At 31.3% G+C, this 15,955-nt stretch overlaps 2 protein-coding genes across 2 annotated transcripts; both read right to left on the bottom strand.

Moving 5' to 3' along the window:
* Positions 1 to 3: 3 nt before the first annotated feature.
* LOC11408732 (psbP domain-containing protein 7, chloroplastic) lies at positions 4 to 1,535 on the bottom strand. The gene is made up of 3 exons (XM_003591079.3): positions 1,076 to 1,535; positions 742 to 952; positions 4 to 598 (listed from the first exon to the last, which is right to left on the bottom strand). Exons 1-3 carry the CDS (start codon positions 1,401 to 1,403, stop codon positions 286 to 288), a joined length of 852 nt encoding a protein of 283 aa, XP_003591127.1. The 5' UTR covers positions 1,404 to 1,535; the 3' UTR covers positions 4 to 285.
* A 161-nt stretch (positions 1,536 to 1,696) lies between these two features.
* Positions 1,697 to 5,679, bottom strand: LOC112421321 (zinc finger protein GAI-ASSOCIATED FACTOR 1). The gene is made up of 3 exons (XM_024782647.2): positions 5,162 to 5,679; positions 4,005 to 4,401; positions 1,697 to 3,002 (listed from the first exon to the last, which is right to left on the bottom strand). The coding sequence occupies exons 1-3, from the start codon at positions 5,376 to 5,378 to the stop codon at positions 2,024 to 2,026; spliced, it is 1,593 nt and encodes a 530-aa protein (XP_024638415.1). The 5' UTR covers positions 5,379 to 5,679; the 3' UTR covers positions 1,697 to 2,023.
* Positions 5,680 to 15,955: the final 10,276 nt, after the last annotated feature.

The following is a 15,955-nucleotide window of genomic DNA, read 5'->3' as shown; positions in this document are numbered from 1 at the left end:
AAGTCACAAAATTATTTCTGACCTTTTACTTAAATTAAGAAATGTTTGGGGCTCAGAATTGGCATCAGCCAGGCACCTTTCAGATAAAAAACAACCGAAACTGCATTAGTTTTTGGGAACCTATGTAGCCAAGCAAATCAAAACCTTAGCTTTGCAAACAAAATAAAAGTTACAAGTTCGACCTACTGGATATAAATTTTATTTGTACTCCCAGGTCCTAGCCCCAGTCTCTTGGAGATCCACCTCCACCCACTGTTATTTTCCATAAAAGCTTCAACTGAATCACTAAGTTGTGAGATTGAATGAATCTGCAATTGTGTAGAAATCTGGCTTCACTCCTGGCCAGGTTGATTCAGGTGCCTGAGCATTTAACGTGAAGAGCCTCCCACCACGAGCACAACAGACACAAACATTGTGTCGCCTAAACGAAGGACTCTCAACTCTGAATTCCAGCTCGTAGTATTTGGCATTTCGAACAGTATCCTCTCTCAAACTTGATTTTACCAATGTTCCCTTCACATCTGGCCGTTGCCCCGATCCTGTTATGGTCCGAATTACAGCTTCCCCCACCTCCTCAGGGCTTCCAAATGCTTCAATCCTTGAAAGTTAAAACCACACGCTTTCAGTAATCCTTGTTTTCAAGTTTTCAATAAGCACATGGAAAATAAGTGAAATTATTATATTCCAATTAACTAACAAGTGAAGTGAAGTGGTAGCTAGTAGTAATGGATGGATACTTACGAGAAGTCTAGAGCAACGGGGGAAACAATAACACTGACATTGAGTTCACCATTGGAACCCGGGGGACCAAATGCGACAACTGGTTCATTGACATTAGAACGTGGCCGTAAATTCAGCGGAGGAGGATCCAATGATAGTTCCATTTCTCTTCTTTTAGCAGCTCGATACAGGAGTGTCTGATCTCCAACCCAATTCACCGGGTATATAAATTCTGATTATTTTAATATGCCATCCAAATCATCCCAAATTAACAATTAATTAAATGTATGTACTAGCATGCTTTTTAATGTATGAATATAATAATATGCTAAAGTGAATAAAATAAATAAATTACCGAACCCCTCTCTTGTGTCAATGTAACGTGTGTAGCCTCCTATGGGATAAAGCACATCCAGCTTCAGTTTACGACCATTCTGTGGTGACAAACCAAGAAAAAAACTAGTGATGCCACCAAAATTTGCACCTAAAGCTACAAGTGAAGCTGAACCTATTCCCACAAGAAGCCGCCGCTCAAATTTCTTGGCCAATTCCTCAGCAGGAGACCACACTACTGCTTCTTTAACTTTCAATTTTTCTTCTCTATCACTCGAACATCGTGTTACACCTATGCAATTTCTGTTCCATGCTCCAAACTTCGTTTGCAGTCGCAGTTGCACTGCCATCTTTCAACTCTTTTATGTCATAAGTAACAACAATATAGTACTTTGTCACAATTATTATTATATGTTGGTTTCATTCACGTAACGTAACATGTATTACATTACATCCTCTATAAGAAAATAAATAATCAAGTGGTGGATTTTGATTGGTTGGGATAGCATTGCCCTTATCTAGTTTTTTGTGGCTCTCAATTCCTTTGGGTTCTCAAGTCTCAAGAGCCATTACACTACATTTTGATTTGTGCATTCATTGGCAATATATGTACGTATGTGTATAGTGAAAGAAAATCCAAACGTGAATATTGAACAGGGAATTCTTATAATTAATGATTTGCCATTATAACATTTGAATACAGATTTATGGTACCATCATAAGAGTCTACACATAACACTTACACTGGCTAGCTAGTTTGTCATGAATACAAAATCGACCAATTAATATCAATGATTTGATGTGTCATGTCATGGTCGAAAGGAAGGAAGGGGGGTGTGGGGTAGTCAAATAAATAATACTAAAAATAAAAACAGAAAATAAAATTAAAGCAACCCCACTAATTCAAAAAGTTGAATACTATTTATTAAGTATTTCTTGGCTTCCCCCCCAACCAAACTAGGTGGTGTTTTCAAATGTTGCTTGTTGCTGAAAAAGATTCAAACCCTCCATTCTTGGTTGACCAATTTCTCCAAACCTCATCAGCTGCTGCTGCTGCTGCACTTTCTGCCTGTTGTTGTGTACCACCTCCATAGAAATTACTATGTGCACCTCCTCCTCCTATCCCCAACAAATCCAGTGTCATTACATCTCCACCACCCTTACTTCCACTAATGTTCATAACATTATTACTATTACTTGATGCACCTCCTCCTCCACCTCCAACAACACTATTAATGCTTTGAGTTTGATTGTTTTGTTCAATGATCTTCGATAAAGCCTTACTTTGATCCAATATAGCATTAAACATATCAACTCCATTCATTCCAACACCACCTCCATTTATTATCCCATTTGCATTGAAATTATTATTGTAATGTTGTTGTTGCTGTTGCATGTAGTGGTTCATGAAAGCATGTCCTTGTTGTTGCACCAAACCAAACTGCGGCGGCGCCATCATGTTCGTAGCAACGGTAGTTTTATCAGTCATGATACCTGCATTATTATTACTCACAGTTGCACCCATTTGAGCAGCTTTTTGTAGCAATGCAGTGGCTGACATGTGAGGTGAAGTTGCAGCAGATAAATGGAGTGATCCATTTTCTTCTAAGATATTATTGAGTGAATTATTTGAACTGAGTTGAAGAGAAGGAGATGAAGTTGATGATGAAAGGCTTCTAGTGAATATGTTGTTATTGAAGGGTTTTGGTGGCACAGACATGGACATGAGTTCATGAGGGGATGATAATGGGAGCTTGTGATCTGAATGGTTGTTGAATTCTGATACAGTTCCACAAATTTGAGGGTTATTAATGGGGTTTAAAGGTAATGAAGAAACGAGATTTGAGATTGGTTGGTGTTGCAAGTTTGATAGTACTCCTTCGTTGGCTTTGTTGTTCTCTTCAGCCAATGCGTCACAGAATGCTCTGTGGGTAATGAAGCTGTCTCTTCTGCATATAGTAAATAAATCAATTAATAAGAAACTCTCTAGCCAGGTGAATGTAAGTTAAATATGAAATATATAATTGCTCATGACATGAGGACCTGCATGGGTATTATGAAATAATAAATAAAGACTAATGTTTTTTATACACCTAGGCTATACATACATATGTAGGAACACTTTATTTGACTGAGCCAAATAAATTTAATAATATACACGTAGTGACCTATAATTGTACTCAATGAACACTTTCTTTATGCATATTAATATAAATGATCAAATGCTAAGCAATTTTATTTTATAGTTAAATGTTAATAGTTAATTTGTTTAACTACTAACAAAAATTTGTTAAAACATCTTAATATTTTAAGGATCACTTTGTTATTGTTGATGATTAATATATACATTAAGCGTATGTTTGTATATAAATATATATAGTTTTAGTATAAAATGTTAATTCATATATATATATATATATATATTGTTTATTCAATCATAACTAATTTTAAAATCACACATATGAATGATGATGATTTCCTGACAGTGTAGAAAGTTTTATGGTGACAATGTATCGAACCAAAACTCTTATTATATAGAAAGTTGTACACCAAAAATCTATTATACAACTTTTAGAAAAAATCATATAAGATATTAATGATGTAATAGAAAAAAATAATAAAAAGAAAATGAAATATTGAATGAATGATAAAAAATTATAGATGTCTAAATATATCATCACACCCATAAAACCTAAACTACAAAAAGTTAAAGAAGAAAAACTCAAATGAAAAGTAGTTCATATATATACTTCATACTAGTTCATAGGGTATGTGGTCAAAGCTTAGTCTATCTTATTCTTAGCTGCCAAAACGGCACGCACACACTTTATTTATTATTATTAGTAAACGACAGCTAGTGCATGAAAGTTGAACTGGTGGAAGAAACTAAGAAAGAAACACTGTTCAAAAGTCAAATTAAACCACAAGTTTTTTTTTTTTTATTCACATACCTGGAAAAGATGGTTCCACAGTCACATTTGTATTCCCTTGTACCACATATTTTGGAATGAGCTTTCCAATCAGATTGAACAGCATATTTCTTAGAACACTTATCACATTTCCACTTTTTCTCACCATGCTTTCTACAAAAGTGCTTTTTAATTCCAGTAAGATCACCAAGTGCTCTTGCAGGGTTATGGTGTACACATGAAGGTTCAGGACAAACATAAACCCTCTTTCTAATTTCTGCACTAGTTCTTTGTTTTAGCTTCCAAGGCAAGTTGTGTCCTCTTCGGTGCAGTTGAAGATTTTGGTCTCTTTGAAAACCCTTGTTACATATTTCACATACGAATCTGTTTGTAGCCATTAGTGTTGTTGGTGATAGTGCTATCACTTCAGCACTTGGATCTGTGCCAAACATATTAAACACGTTAATATGTACTATGTGTGAAACAAAGAAAAAAGAAAAAATAGGAGTCAACAAAAGTCAACAGTGTACAACAATTATTGGCAAGACAATAATTGAGTTTCTTCTTCTCCTAGCTACTTACTTACACACACCAATAATTCATCATTTATTTTAGCTATATCAATTATATATATTCTGACTTAATTAAACATATCCCCACTATATAGATCTTTGTCTTCACTTAAAGGAATAATTAAGCATGCTTCTTTTTTTTACCAGATCAAGGCTTATCCTTTAATTTCATGGAGCCTATAGAAATGTCTTAATTAAATGCACTTAATTAATTAAGCTTGCCATTGTCTATTTTTTTTACCTGATATTGGCCTTTTTGTGAGATATAATTTTTTGAAACAAAGATCATTTGGAACATATTTTAGTAGCAAACTATGCATCACTATTTTTTCTATTTTTAGAATTAACCAATGAGAGGATTGAAGAAATACAACAAATGAAATATATACCATAATTATTGTCATATAATATGATGTTTTGAATTGGTATGTGCAAGCCATGAATAACAATAATTATGTACGGTTCAAACTTTGATTTCATTATCATATTTCAATAAATAAAATCTTGCAAAACTAATAAAAGCAAGGGAAGAAATACAAGAATCAATATGCAAAAAAAAGGTGAAAAATTAAAGAAAACGAGTCAACTTAACTAAAGATGGTTGTTTATGAATAAAAAGTGAATTACCTGGATTTCCTGGTAGGTTCCTTTTCTTCTTAAGAGGTGGTTGTAAATCTGTGTTAGAACCATTGCTATTATTATTATTATTTGTTGTAGTTGAAGTATGAGAATGTGGACTATGAAATTGACCAAGTATTTGATCAGTTTGTTGCTGTTTAACTGCATCTTCTCTTGTATTCTCTGTAGAGAAGCTCCCACTATCACAACTTGTGATGTTTGACATAGCCAAATTAAGAAAAAGGAAGTAGAAAAATGTTCCCTTTTTTTTCTATTTAGTTTATTACAAACTAGTGAGTGTTTGTTTCACTACTCTTGAGAAACTATGGAAAGACAAAGGTTACTCAATTGAAACAGAAAAGATGGGATTTGTGGAACCAGAGGAAGACAAAAACCAGGAAACTCTCCTCCTTTTATGGTGTGGAGATGAGGGGTGCTTGTTGGCATAAAAATACAAGAAACAGGCTTTGGATTTGCATTGTAATTAAAATATGTATTCTACTCTTTTCAGGCACTGTTTTTTGTAGCACTTCATATGCCCTTAACATTGTTTCATATTATGGAAATACCCTTCACTTAATTTTTTGGATGTATATATATAGTATATATATATATATTTTTTTTTGGAAAACTCGATCTACCACTCCAAGGACTGCGATTCCCCGTCCAATTGCGGGAGTCCCATTTAAAGACCTGAGACCTTGAGAGGTGCACACTTCAAGACCCCAAGCCAACCACTACGTCAACCCAAATGGGTTTTTGGATGTATATAATTATATATAATTCAATTGTTTTTCTTCCAAAAGTGAGCAATATTACATGGTTTTGAATTCGAACATGGATAAACGTGTTCAACTTAACAATATTACATTATCAATTCAATTGAGTTAGATCGTACATAATAACTCATATAATAGTTGAAGAAGAAATTTTAAATATTTACTATTTTTTCTCAATAATTGGGGGTAATTGTTAAGAGTCGCAAATTATATAAGATAATGCTTGAATATGAGTTTATAGTTAGAGGCAACCCTCAACTTATAAATCGGTTTTTCTCAATATCATAAAGAAAAATGGTTTGTATACACTCAATACTTATAGACCCTTTGAGAGAGAAATAAATAAAGAGAATAATGTGATAAGAGGAGAGAGATAGAGAGAAAAATGATATGTTAAAGGAATGTATGTGAATTATGGGTGTTTAAAGATAATCGCATCATAAAATGGTCTTCTCAAATGAAGAATTGATTTAGTTATAAATATCTTTACAATGAGTGAATAAGTACATTGGGTTTATGTTTAAATCTAGATATGTTAATTAGTTGTGGCAAGAAATATCATTTTAATTAATCTTATGTCATAAAATATATGTGTGCAAATATTTCTTGTTCTTATTATATGGTTAGATGAAGGGTATTATGGGCACCTTACTAGTGTAATTTTTTAAATAGTTTAATTTAAAAGTTCAATTTATATTTTATTTGATGTTGCTAGAGGACGAGGGATTCAAGTTGGAAAGTTTGTCTGTTTCTGAGGATATTTTAAAAAGAACGTCATTATTCCTAAATCACCCTTGTCCTTTCATCAAAATAGCAAAGCTGCCACTCTAGACAAGAATCAGCCGCCTAGAGTGTATAATTACGAATTCAACCTTACCCTGTCACGGGTGGACTCTGATCGAATCATTCTCGAAAATGACCCCACAATAATACAAAAATTCTTCTGTTCACGTGTGTTTGGGGTAATTTCCTATAGTTCATTACCCCTGATAATTACAATAATAAAATTAAATTATATGGATTTTTTGAAATGCTTCTAGTTTCGAATATACTTAGCAGTGGCGTGGCGTGTGATATTGGTAAGTGGTAGTTGGTGTCAATCCTATTTATTTTTTGTGGTGGTCTCTCTTATGAAAGTATAAATATTAAGTGACATAAATATTTCTACTTAGTCAAAATAATGTAAACACTTTATTGTAAAACGTTACATTGAGAGACTATGTATCAATTAATTTTTTCTTTGACACAGCAGTTGAACTTGAAGTGAGAGATTTCAACGAGAAGTATCATGAAACATAGGTTACTATTTGATCATAGATTTAGGTCATACAAATTTGTTTTCATTACTTTTTATATCTCTGTTTTTTCTTATAGACACGGTTGTTTGTTATTATTCAATCAGTATTAGTATACAGTATAATGTATTACTCGATAGGCAAGAGTCAAGATCCACAAATGGTGAATATGATATTCAAAAAATTCTATATTATAGGCTTAAATGCTCTTTTGATCTCTTAAATATTTAATTGGTATCGTTTTGGTTCTTTAACTAAAAAAAAGATTGTTTGAGTACTTTAAGTTTTTTTTTGTTTCATTTTGGTCCCTTATGTTAGGTTTCCGTTAGGTTTAATAAAAAACATTAAGTGTGGACACGTGTCACCTTGTCATTGGCTCTGAGATTTTTTTTTTACTTTTTTATAAAAAAAAAGAAATATTAAAAAAATAATTACTTTAATATAAAAGTAATATATAAAAATTTCTTTTTTTTATAGATAAAAAAAAATAGTATATAAAAAACGTTAATAATTTATTTTTTAATATATATATATATATTTTTTTAAGGTGACACATGTCAATTTGTCATTGGCTTTTGTTTTTTTTAAATATATATTTTAAAAAAAATATATTAATTTTTTTTTTGTAAAAAAAATCTCAGAGCCAATGACAAGGTGACAAGTGTCCAGGAGTTAACTTTTTTTTTTAAACCCTAACGGAAACCTAACAGAAAGGACCAAAACGAGACAAAAAAAAAATTTAAAGTACTCAAACAATTTTTTTTTTAGTTAATGGAGCAAAGCGATACCAACTAAATACTTAAAGGACCAAAAGAGTATTTAAACCTATATTATATATCACTTTGAGTCAAAAGTATATATTTTGGTTTGATCTTTCCATTTTTGGTTGGCAAATTTTTGTTCGATTATTTAGTCTATTGTAAAAATTGAATATGGTCATTTGTCATCTTAAAAAAGCAGAAACATGAGAAAATTCCGTTTACATGTATAATTTCCTTTGAAGAAATTATATATATATATTTTGAAAAAAAATATAATTTACTTCTTTATCAGACTCAAAAATTAATTTTTAGGCATATATTTTGGTTCTCCTTCGGATAACCAGATTACCTACGATTGAAATTTTGATGCATTCACGTAGTCATTAGTGTAATCTTAGGAGTGTATGGATTGCGTAAATGCACCAAATTGTCGAACGCATGCTATCCTCGTTCCTTCTTGAGATGATTTTTTCCTCTTGGCAAGTAGTAAAATATATGTCGTATTGATGGGACTTTGGAACTGCAGGTATGCTATATTATCACGTACGCCTTTTTGGTACATATAAGATGAATGATGAACAATATTGAACCACTTATTGGCTCCAGCTTTTGTATCTATCTTCGTTTCTCTTTATGAAAATGACAATTTTTGAGGTTATTTAAAAACTCATTCAACAAATTATTAATTTTAAAACTTTCTAATAACGAAAGAAAGTGACAATTCCATCTTAATGCGCTGTCATGGGCATGGCCACCGTCCTTTTACGTTCTTTTCTCCTCTGCGTGTCCCGGGAGTACAAAATCATCATTCATATTTGAAAATTTTGTGTTTTAGTTCTAACGACCTTGTCAAAATAAAATATACATAAAGAGATTAATTACTTTGCACTCATCAATACTATTGAGTCAATAGTGTAAGCACATCCATACATCAAACCATGCTAAATAGAGATATTCTTGAATAAAAATCAAACAAAATGATTTGTTTCATTAAAAGTATGTAGGGTATAAAAATCAAACAAGTGAATATCCAAGAACCTCAATAGTCAATCAAATCAATTATTAAATTGATTCATTTTTTCTTTTCTACATTTAATTCAAATCAAACCAATAAAACTCAAAATGATTTGTTTCGTTCCATGAGGGCGGTGTTGACTATTTTTTAACAGGTGTTTGAGTTGAAGGTAAACTTTCACAAAAGCATGCTGACGGGAGTTAATGTCCCTGATTCGTGGTTTAATGAGGCTTCTATGGTGATGCATTGTCGTGTGGGAAGTTTACCCTTTGTGTACCTGGGGCTGCCTATGGTGGGGATGCAAGGAGGCTAGAGTTTTAGAAACATGTGGTTGATCGAATTGTTAATAGACTGTCAAATTGGAAAAGCAAATTTCTCTCGTTGGGATGTCGTTTGATTCTCCTGAAATCTGTCATGACATCTCTTCCGGTTTACTTTCTTTTCTTCTTCAAGGCACCTGCATGTATAATTTCTTCTATTGAATATTTATTTAAAAGATTTTTTTTGGAGGGTTGTGAGGACTTTAGGAAAGTTTCATGGGTTAATTGGGACTCGGTTTGTTTACCAAAGAAGGATGGAGGGTTAGGAGTGCGGAGGTTACATGAATTTAATATTTCATTGTTAGGAAAGTGGTGTTGGAGGATACTAGTAGATAAGGAGGATTTATGTAATCAATTTTTAAAAGCTAAAAAGATAACTTTTTCAATACAAAATCTCTCTTAGGCTCCTTAACAAGTGTTGTAAAGACACTTGTTTAACACTATACTACCTTATTTCTAAATACTACTTTTTTTGAGGTAAAAAAAAAAAAAGTAGTAAAAAATACTACTATAAAGTTTATAAACATAGATGTTGATCGTGTTAATAAATGTTACTTTTTTCATATCAATAAAAAGGTGAAAGGTTGTTTCCACCTTCTTTTCTCTTCAATGAAATATATGTTGACAAAATGAAGCCATTTAACTATTCAGAGCACTTGTCTAATCAATTATTTTCTTATACGACTAAATTAATGACAATTGACAAGTTATTATAGTCAATTTATCAAATGTTGTAATTGGTCGCTAAATAAGTTTGCGACATATTTACAGATCAATTTACCAAATGTTGTCAATGTTAACTATCGATTTAGTGATCAATTTGACATTTTTAATCTCTAAATTGATCACCATCTGATTATTTTTTTTAGCAATTGATTAATGATGCATTAAAATTATTCACGTCATTGAGGTGGAGGACACCATCAAAACCCAACTTCTTATATGTAATAGACCACACATATTATATGAAAAAGGGCATGAAAAATTAAACATAAACAAGTCAAGGTGATCAGCCCCCAAATCTTTCGCCTTTTATTATTGATGATTGATGATATGAAAAACAATATTTACTAACATGATCAATATCTATGTTTATAGTAGTATTTAAAAATAAGGTAATGTTAACAAATGCCTTAATTGTCCCAAAAAAATGCCCTAGTTTGTTTTGTATAGGAGATATTGAAGTAAAATAGCTATTAAACGTTTTTTAGTTTACTAGAAACGTCATATTTATCAAACATGACATAAATATATTCTTTTTCTAAAGATTCTCTCAAATGAAATAAAGAACGAAGTCACTAGAAAAAAAAAGATTGTTCTAATATTCTTCTTTTATAAGTGTTTTTTAAGGCACTTGTTAAGTAGTCTAAAAGAGAAATTTTGTATTAAAAAAAGTGAATTCTTCCATTTCATCAATTTTTCTGAATACAGAAGAGCATATCACTTGTTTAAGGTGAGACCAACGACATTTTGGTGCATGGACTCTCTTCTTCAAATATGAAGTAACTAGTTTATGAATCATTATATAATATATGAAGTAGGACTGAAGTTTTCCCAATTGCGAGATTGAGGGTCGGGTCTTTTACTACGGGACAAGTAACTCTTAAAGCCAAGAGATCAAACATGAGAAAGCGTGTTCTCACAATGACATATTTTTATACAATTTGCATTTTTTTTTTCTGGAAACTAAATGGATGACAAACTCTCCCTAAGAGTTTTAACGTTGTTGCATGTCTAAGGCTGAATTCGAACCCGAGACCTTGGTTAAACTAGAAGAGACCTGTGTCATCTCATCTAAACTCTCTTAGGTAATTTGCATTTGATACTATTGGCTTTCTAACATGAGAGGCTTTGAATCTTCTACGATGAGTTCAAAAAGTCATGCATAACAATGTTGTGAGATCTACATATGTAGTTTGTAAGAAGATTGATTTTGGCAAGGCTAGCAACATAGCTTGTTGTCGGCTAGTCTTTAATTCATGTGTAATTTTCTACTAATGGTCAATTGACGAATCTGAATATTATGTGTTGGAAAAAAAAATGTAAATTTAAACTTTTTTTTTTTTTTGCAAACCAAACATAATTAGATTTTTTTTTGACAATCAACATTCGGTTGAAGATAATACTTTTCGAGAGCAATAAAATGTAGGTATTTTTCTCAACCGGAATTTGAAAAGAAATTACTTCTATAAAAATAAAAAACACAAACATATATATTTGCTGTAAATCTTGAGCCATGGCATGACTCATTGGTCCCACTCCTTTTTGATAACTTAGAGCATTAGGTCCCGTTGATTAAGATTGAAAACTTTTTAATGTCGTCCACTAGCAACAATAATATAAGAGACTACATTACTTATATATAGGCATGTAGCCGATGTTATTGTCGTTTCCACAAGCCACACTTCATAGTTCATACAATACTCAAATAAACTATTATTAGATTTACTAGTGACAAATTACTAATTATTATTTGTGCCAAACAAATTATTTATTATTATAAGGTAAAAGGAAATAAGTTAAACAAATAGGAGAGGAGGAAACAATATCGAATGTTGAAAATTGGGTAAGATGGGGTCAAGACAAGCTATCTATCTATCTATCTATCTATATTTATACGAAACAAGTAACGGCATTTTTGTAGTTTCGTTGCTTGTATAGTTTGTCATCATATCCAAATCATGGACTTTGTTATCATCGATGATTATTGCATATGCTATCGAAGCAGACATAGAATAACACACTCAATCTACGAATACAAACAATAATACAAATTCTAAGAATAACCAAACGAAACTTCCGTTTCACATATAATTCACATAATGATACAAAGAAAGGACATTCTTTGTGTAAAGAATAAACCATCGGATTTGTTTTTTTTCTTTTTTCTTGTTGCCCTATTCGGAGAATTAGTGTTTTATTCGTTTGTATTGTCTAGTACAATTTTTCTATTATTTTTACTTATTTTATTTGCTCGGAATAGGATTTGTCATTAAATTAGTAAAAGGTCCAGGGCAAGGGATTAGACCTTCACAGTGTGAGAAACTAATGTTTAAATTCTAACTGAAATAAGTGCTTATATATGTAATACTCAAAATAGTCTCTCGAATATAATTTACTCATGAAATAAGATTTATTATTTTCTTTATATAAAAAAGCAATAAATATAAATATAATAATGTCATTGTATTTGTTTTAATAACTAATGAAATATATAAAAAAAAAAAGGTGTTCAAAGGATTTTTTTTCCTTGGGTTTGATAATCTAAAATTTGGTCGGAAAGTAAGTAAAAGTTGATCAATAATTCTTCTACCCATAAATTAAACTCATGTTCTCCCGAACAATTTGTCATTTGTACGGCTCATTAACTACTTACGTTTGTTCAAGGGATTTTTTTTGTTACTATAGTATTGACTGATTCACCAATTTATTTGCAAAAATAGTGCTTTGTAAAAAACATTGCAAAAATAGTAAAACAACTAACATTTTTGTAGTGTATAAATGAATCACTATTAATGTGCCAAAAAAATAATTATTAGCCTTTTTTTTTTTTCGCTTCCTTTTTTCCGTTTATGGTAAAACAATGGGGGCGAGGGAATGCAGTTCCAATCCAAATAGAAAATACATGCAGATTTAAAAAACACTTATAAAACGATTTAAATTTATTATTTAAAAAAAAAACAATTTAAATTTATCTCTCTCCAAATACATCAGCTGAATTCGAATTTGCAACCTTCATTTTAGCACTAATAAATCAATTTTGTTTTTCCTTCACGTAGATCGAGGGTGCTGGGAATAATTTGTTTAATCTGTGTCCACTCTACGGTAAGGTCCCTAACTCTGTAAAGGCAATAATAGTGTTATGGATGAAAGATACTAATCAATCATTTTAAGCAAAAGTTTTCATGCATGATTTAAATAAGTGAAGGTAGTTGCATTGCACTTGGCACATGTGGGACAATAATACTTCAGGTTATATCAATTATATAAATATTTTTTCGTGCATGTCTCTAAAGGCATGTATCATGGCTTTTCATAATTTGTTAACTGGACTTAAATTTCTTATTGTAAGGACTTGTATTATGGTTGATCTTTCTATCTGGATCCCACTTTGCATATAAATGATGTAACTATCATGTTGTCGTAACATTTTTGTGTTTGTTGGCTGGTTTATATGAGTGAAACACTTTAATGTAAGGATAGAGTTTATTTTGACATTGTAATTGTTTCATAAGTATTCTCTCATTTGTGGATACCATAGCATGCTTTTATCTTTGGATTGACCATTTCAAATTTAAAAGTGACATGCAATTTTATGGATTTTAATCGGCGGCAATTAATTGCCGATTAACATTTACGTCTTTTTCTGGTGTGTTTCAGCTTTGTTAGAAGCGTGAAAAACAATTTTCATAGGCCTTGTCATGGGAGGCTATGTTTAAAATTCCCATATGGGACCAATGTAGTTGCAAATGATATGAACTTGCCCAAATGCTTTGCTCCTTTGTCATGTGCAACTGCCTATATGTCTTTGTTTGAACTGCTAAAAGTAACATTTTCTATCAAAGCTTTTCCTTTTCCTTTTTACATATTTGATAATCATTCTCTTTCCTTGTCTTTTGGTATATTGGGGGTGGGGATAGAGATGATGTTGAAGATTTCTTTTTTCCTTTGTAAAAAAAAAAGTAAACTCAAAATGGTATGGTGAGATCCCATAGAGATTGCATGTTCTTTTTGTTGGTGTTTCGTAAATAATGATAAAAAGAAACCCTAGTGAGTGAGATCGGTTGAGTTGGAAGTGCAATGATTGTTACACCTTTCAAACCTTTTTACACTCTTTTTCTTTTATTCTTGATAATTCAAAATTGAAAGGAAAAAAATATTTACTGTCCTCCATTGATACTTCAATGATAAAAGTGGTAACAAAAATGAATGATTAAGTAAAGTGGATATACTTTTGAACAGAACCCTGGATTATATTGCCTCCTATGTATGTGATTTGGAACACTCGAGTGGCTTTAAAAGGTCTACACATTTTAAACCATCCATAATTAACTATAATTATGATTACTTATTCTTTCAACTATTTTTTTTTATCATTTATCTTTTCGGGTAATTAAAGTCTTGTGAACTTGATGTATATTTAAATACTTTCGTTTCTAAATTTATATATTAAATTATAAAATGTAAATTGTTATAATTGGTATTTTTTTATAACTATACTTTAATTTTTTTTTTTTTAAGAGGATCCGATCTTTAGAGACGGATAATGTAGTAAGTCAAAATGAAACTTTACATGAAGGTTAATTTTTTAAAGAATGCATTGATCTTTTTATTTACTAGTGGATTACTAACACTTCGGATTGAGATAGAAAATAATAAGAAAAAAAATACAAAAGTGAATTTTAATGTTTGGTTTTGTTTTTGCTTCAACTTTAATAAGAGGATGGAAGACTGAAACAAGTTGAGTTGTTAAGAAAACAACATGTGAGAAAAGGAATTTTCTAATTTTGGTAAGATGGCCCAGTAGTTAAAGGGATTGTTAGGCTCCTCAATTGCAGCTCCAAAAAACACTTTGTCATTTTAAGATAATTTCTTTTCTCACCCTATCATTCTCACACACCCTCCACAATTTCGATTTTACTTTCGTTGAATTATATAATCCAAATAAAAAATATCAAGATTATATAATCCAAACTCATCCTATATATAAGCAAAACCATAAATCCTCCCCAATCTCAAAAGGTTTTGAATTTTTCCCTAACTACTCTTACACCATCCAAAATCCGAACCACAACATATTGTATGATTCTTGAAGATTTTTTTTTCTCTCTCAAAATTATCACATTTTAAGCCTTTTCAAACATCAAATACAAGGTAAGGACACATTCCTTGGATCCATTGTTCTTTTATTTGATTTATTTTCTTCTAGGTGTTGAACACACCCGACTTATATAATCTGAATCATATTGTTATGATTTTGAATTATATAATCCAAATATGTTCAACATATGCTGAAAATTGTTTTTTATATTTAATTTTGCGTATTTTTGTTGATTTAAATATGTCATTATGATTGTTTCAATATGGACCAATGCATTGAAGGACTTAGACGCTACATACCTACCATTACTACATCCGTTATGCGTGAACGGGCATACATGACGAAGTGGAGGCAAAGTGAGAAGCGGTAGGGGCAAGGGCTGCAGTAGTGACGCCGCCCAGACCATTGATAACAAGTCATTTTACGTTCTATTTCAGTATATTTTTCAGTCATTTTAGTAATGATTTGATTTAACGAAGATGAGTTTTAGGCAAGTTGATCATGGTTTAAGGAACATTTTGTAATATTTTCATATCGAGTCATGTAATTTTAGTTCTTGCCTAAACCAATAAAACCGTAGGTGTTTTATAAGTATTTTATTGAAAAATCATGTAATTCGGCAAATCAAGACACCTTATGAAGAATTAGGAAGACGAGAAATGGAGATTCAAAAAGTCTCTAAAGAAATTACAGGTTCGAGAAATTTTGTCCCAAGTCCCAAAACAAGTTTGGAGGAAGACAACACTAAAAAAAACGAAGAAAAAGGCAAAAATACACTAAAAACTGAAGCCATGCGCCCGGGTGTGTGAAAC

The sequence above is a fragment of the Medicago truncatula genome, chromosome 1, assembly GCF_003473485.1.
Source record: "Medicago truncatula cultivar Jemalong A17 chromosome 1, MtrunA17r5.0-ANR, whole genome shotgun sequence".
Classification (NCBI taxonomy): domain Eukaryota; kingdom Viridiplantae; phylum Streptophyta; class Magnoliopsida; order Fabales; family Fabaceae; genus Medicago; species Medicago truncatula.
The sequence above is the reverse complement of the archived record's forward strand: the minus strand, read 5'-3'. Positions and strand labels throughout refer to the sequence as shown.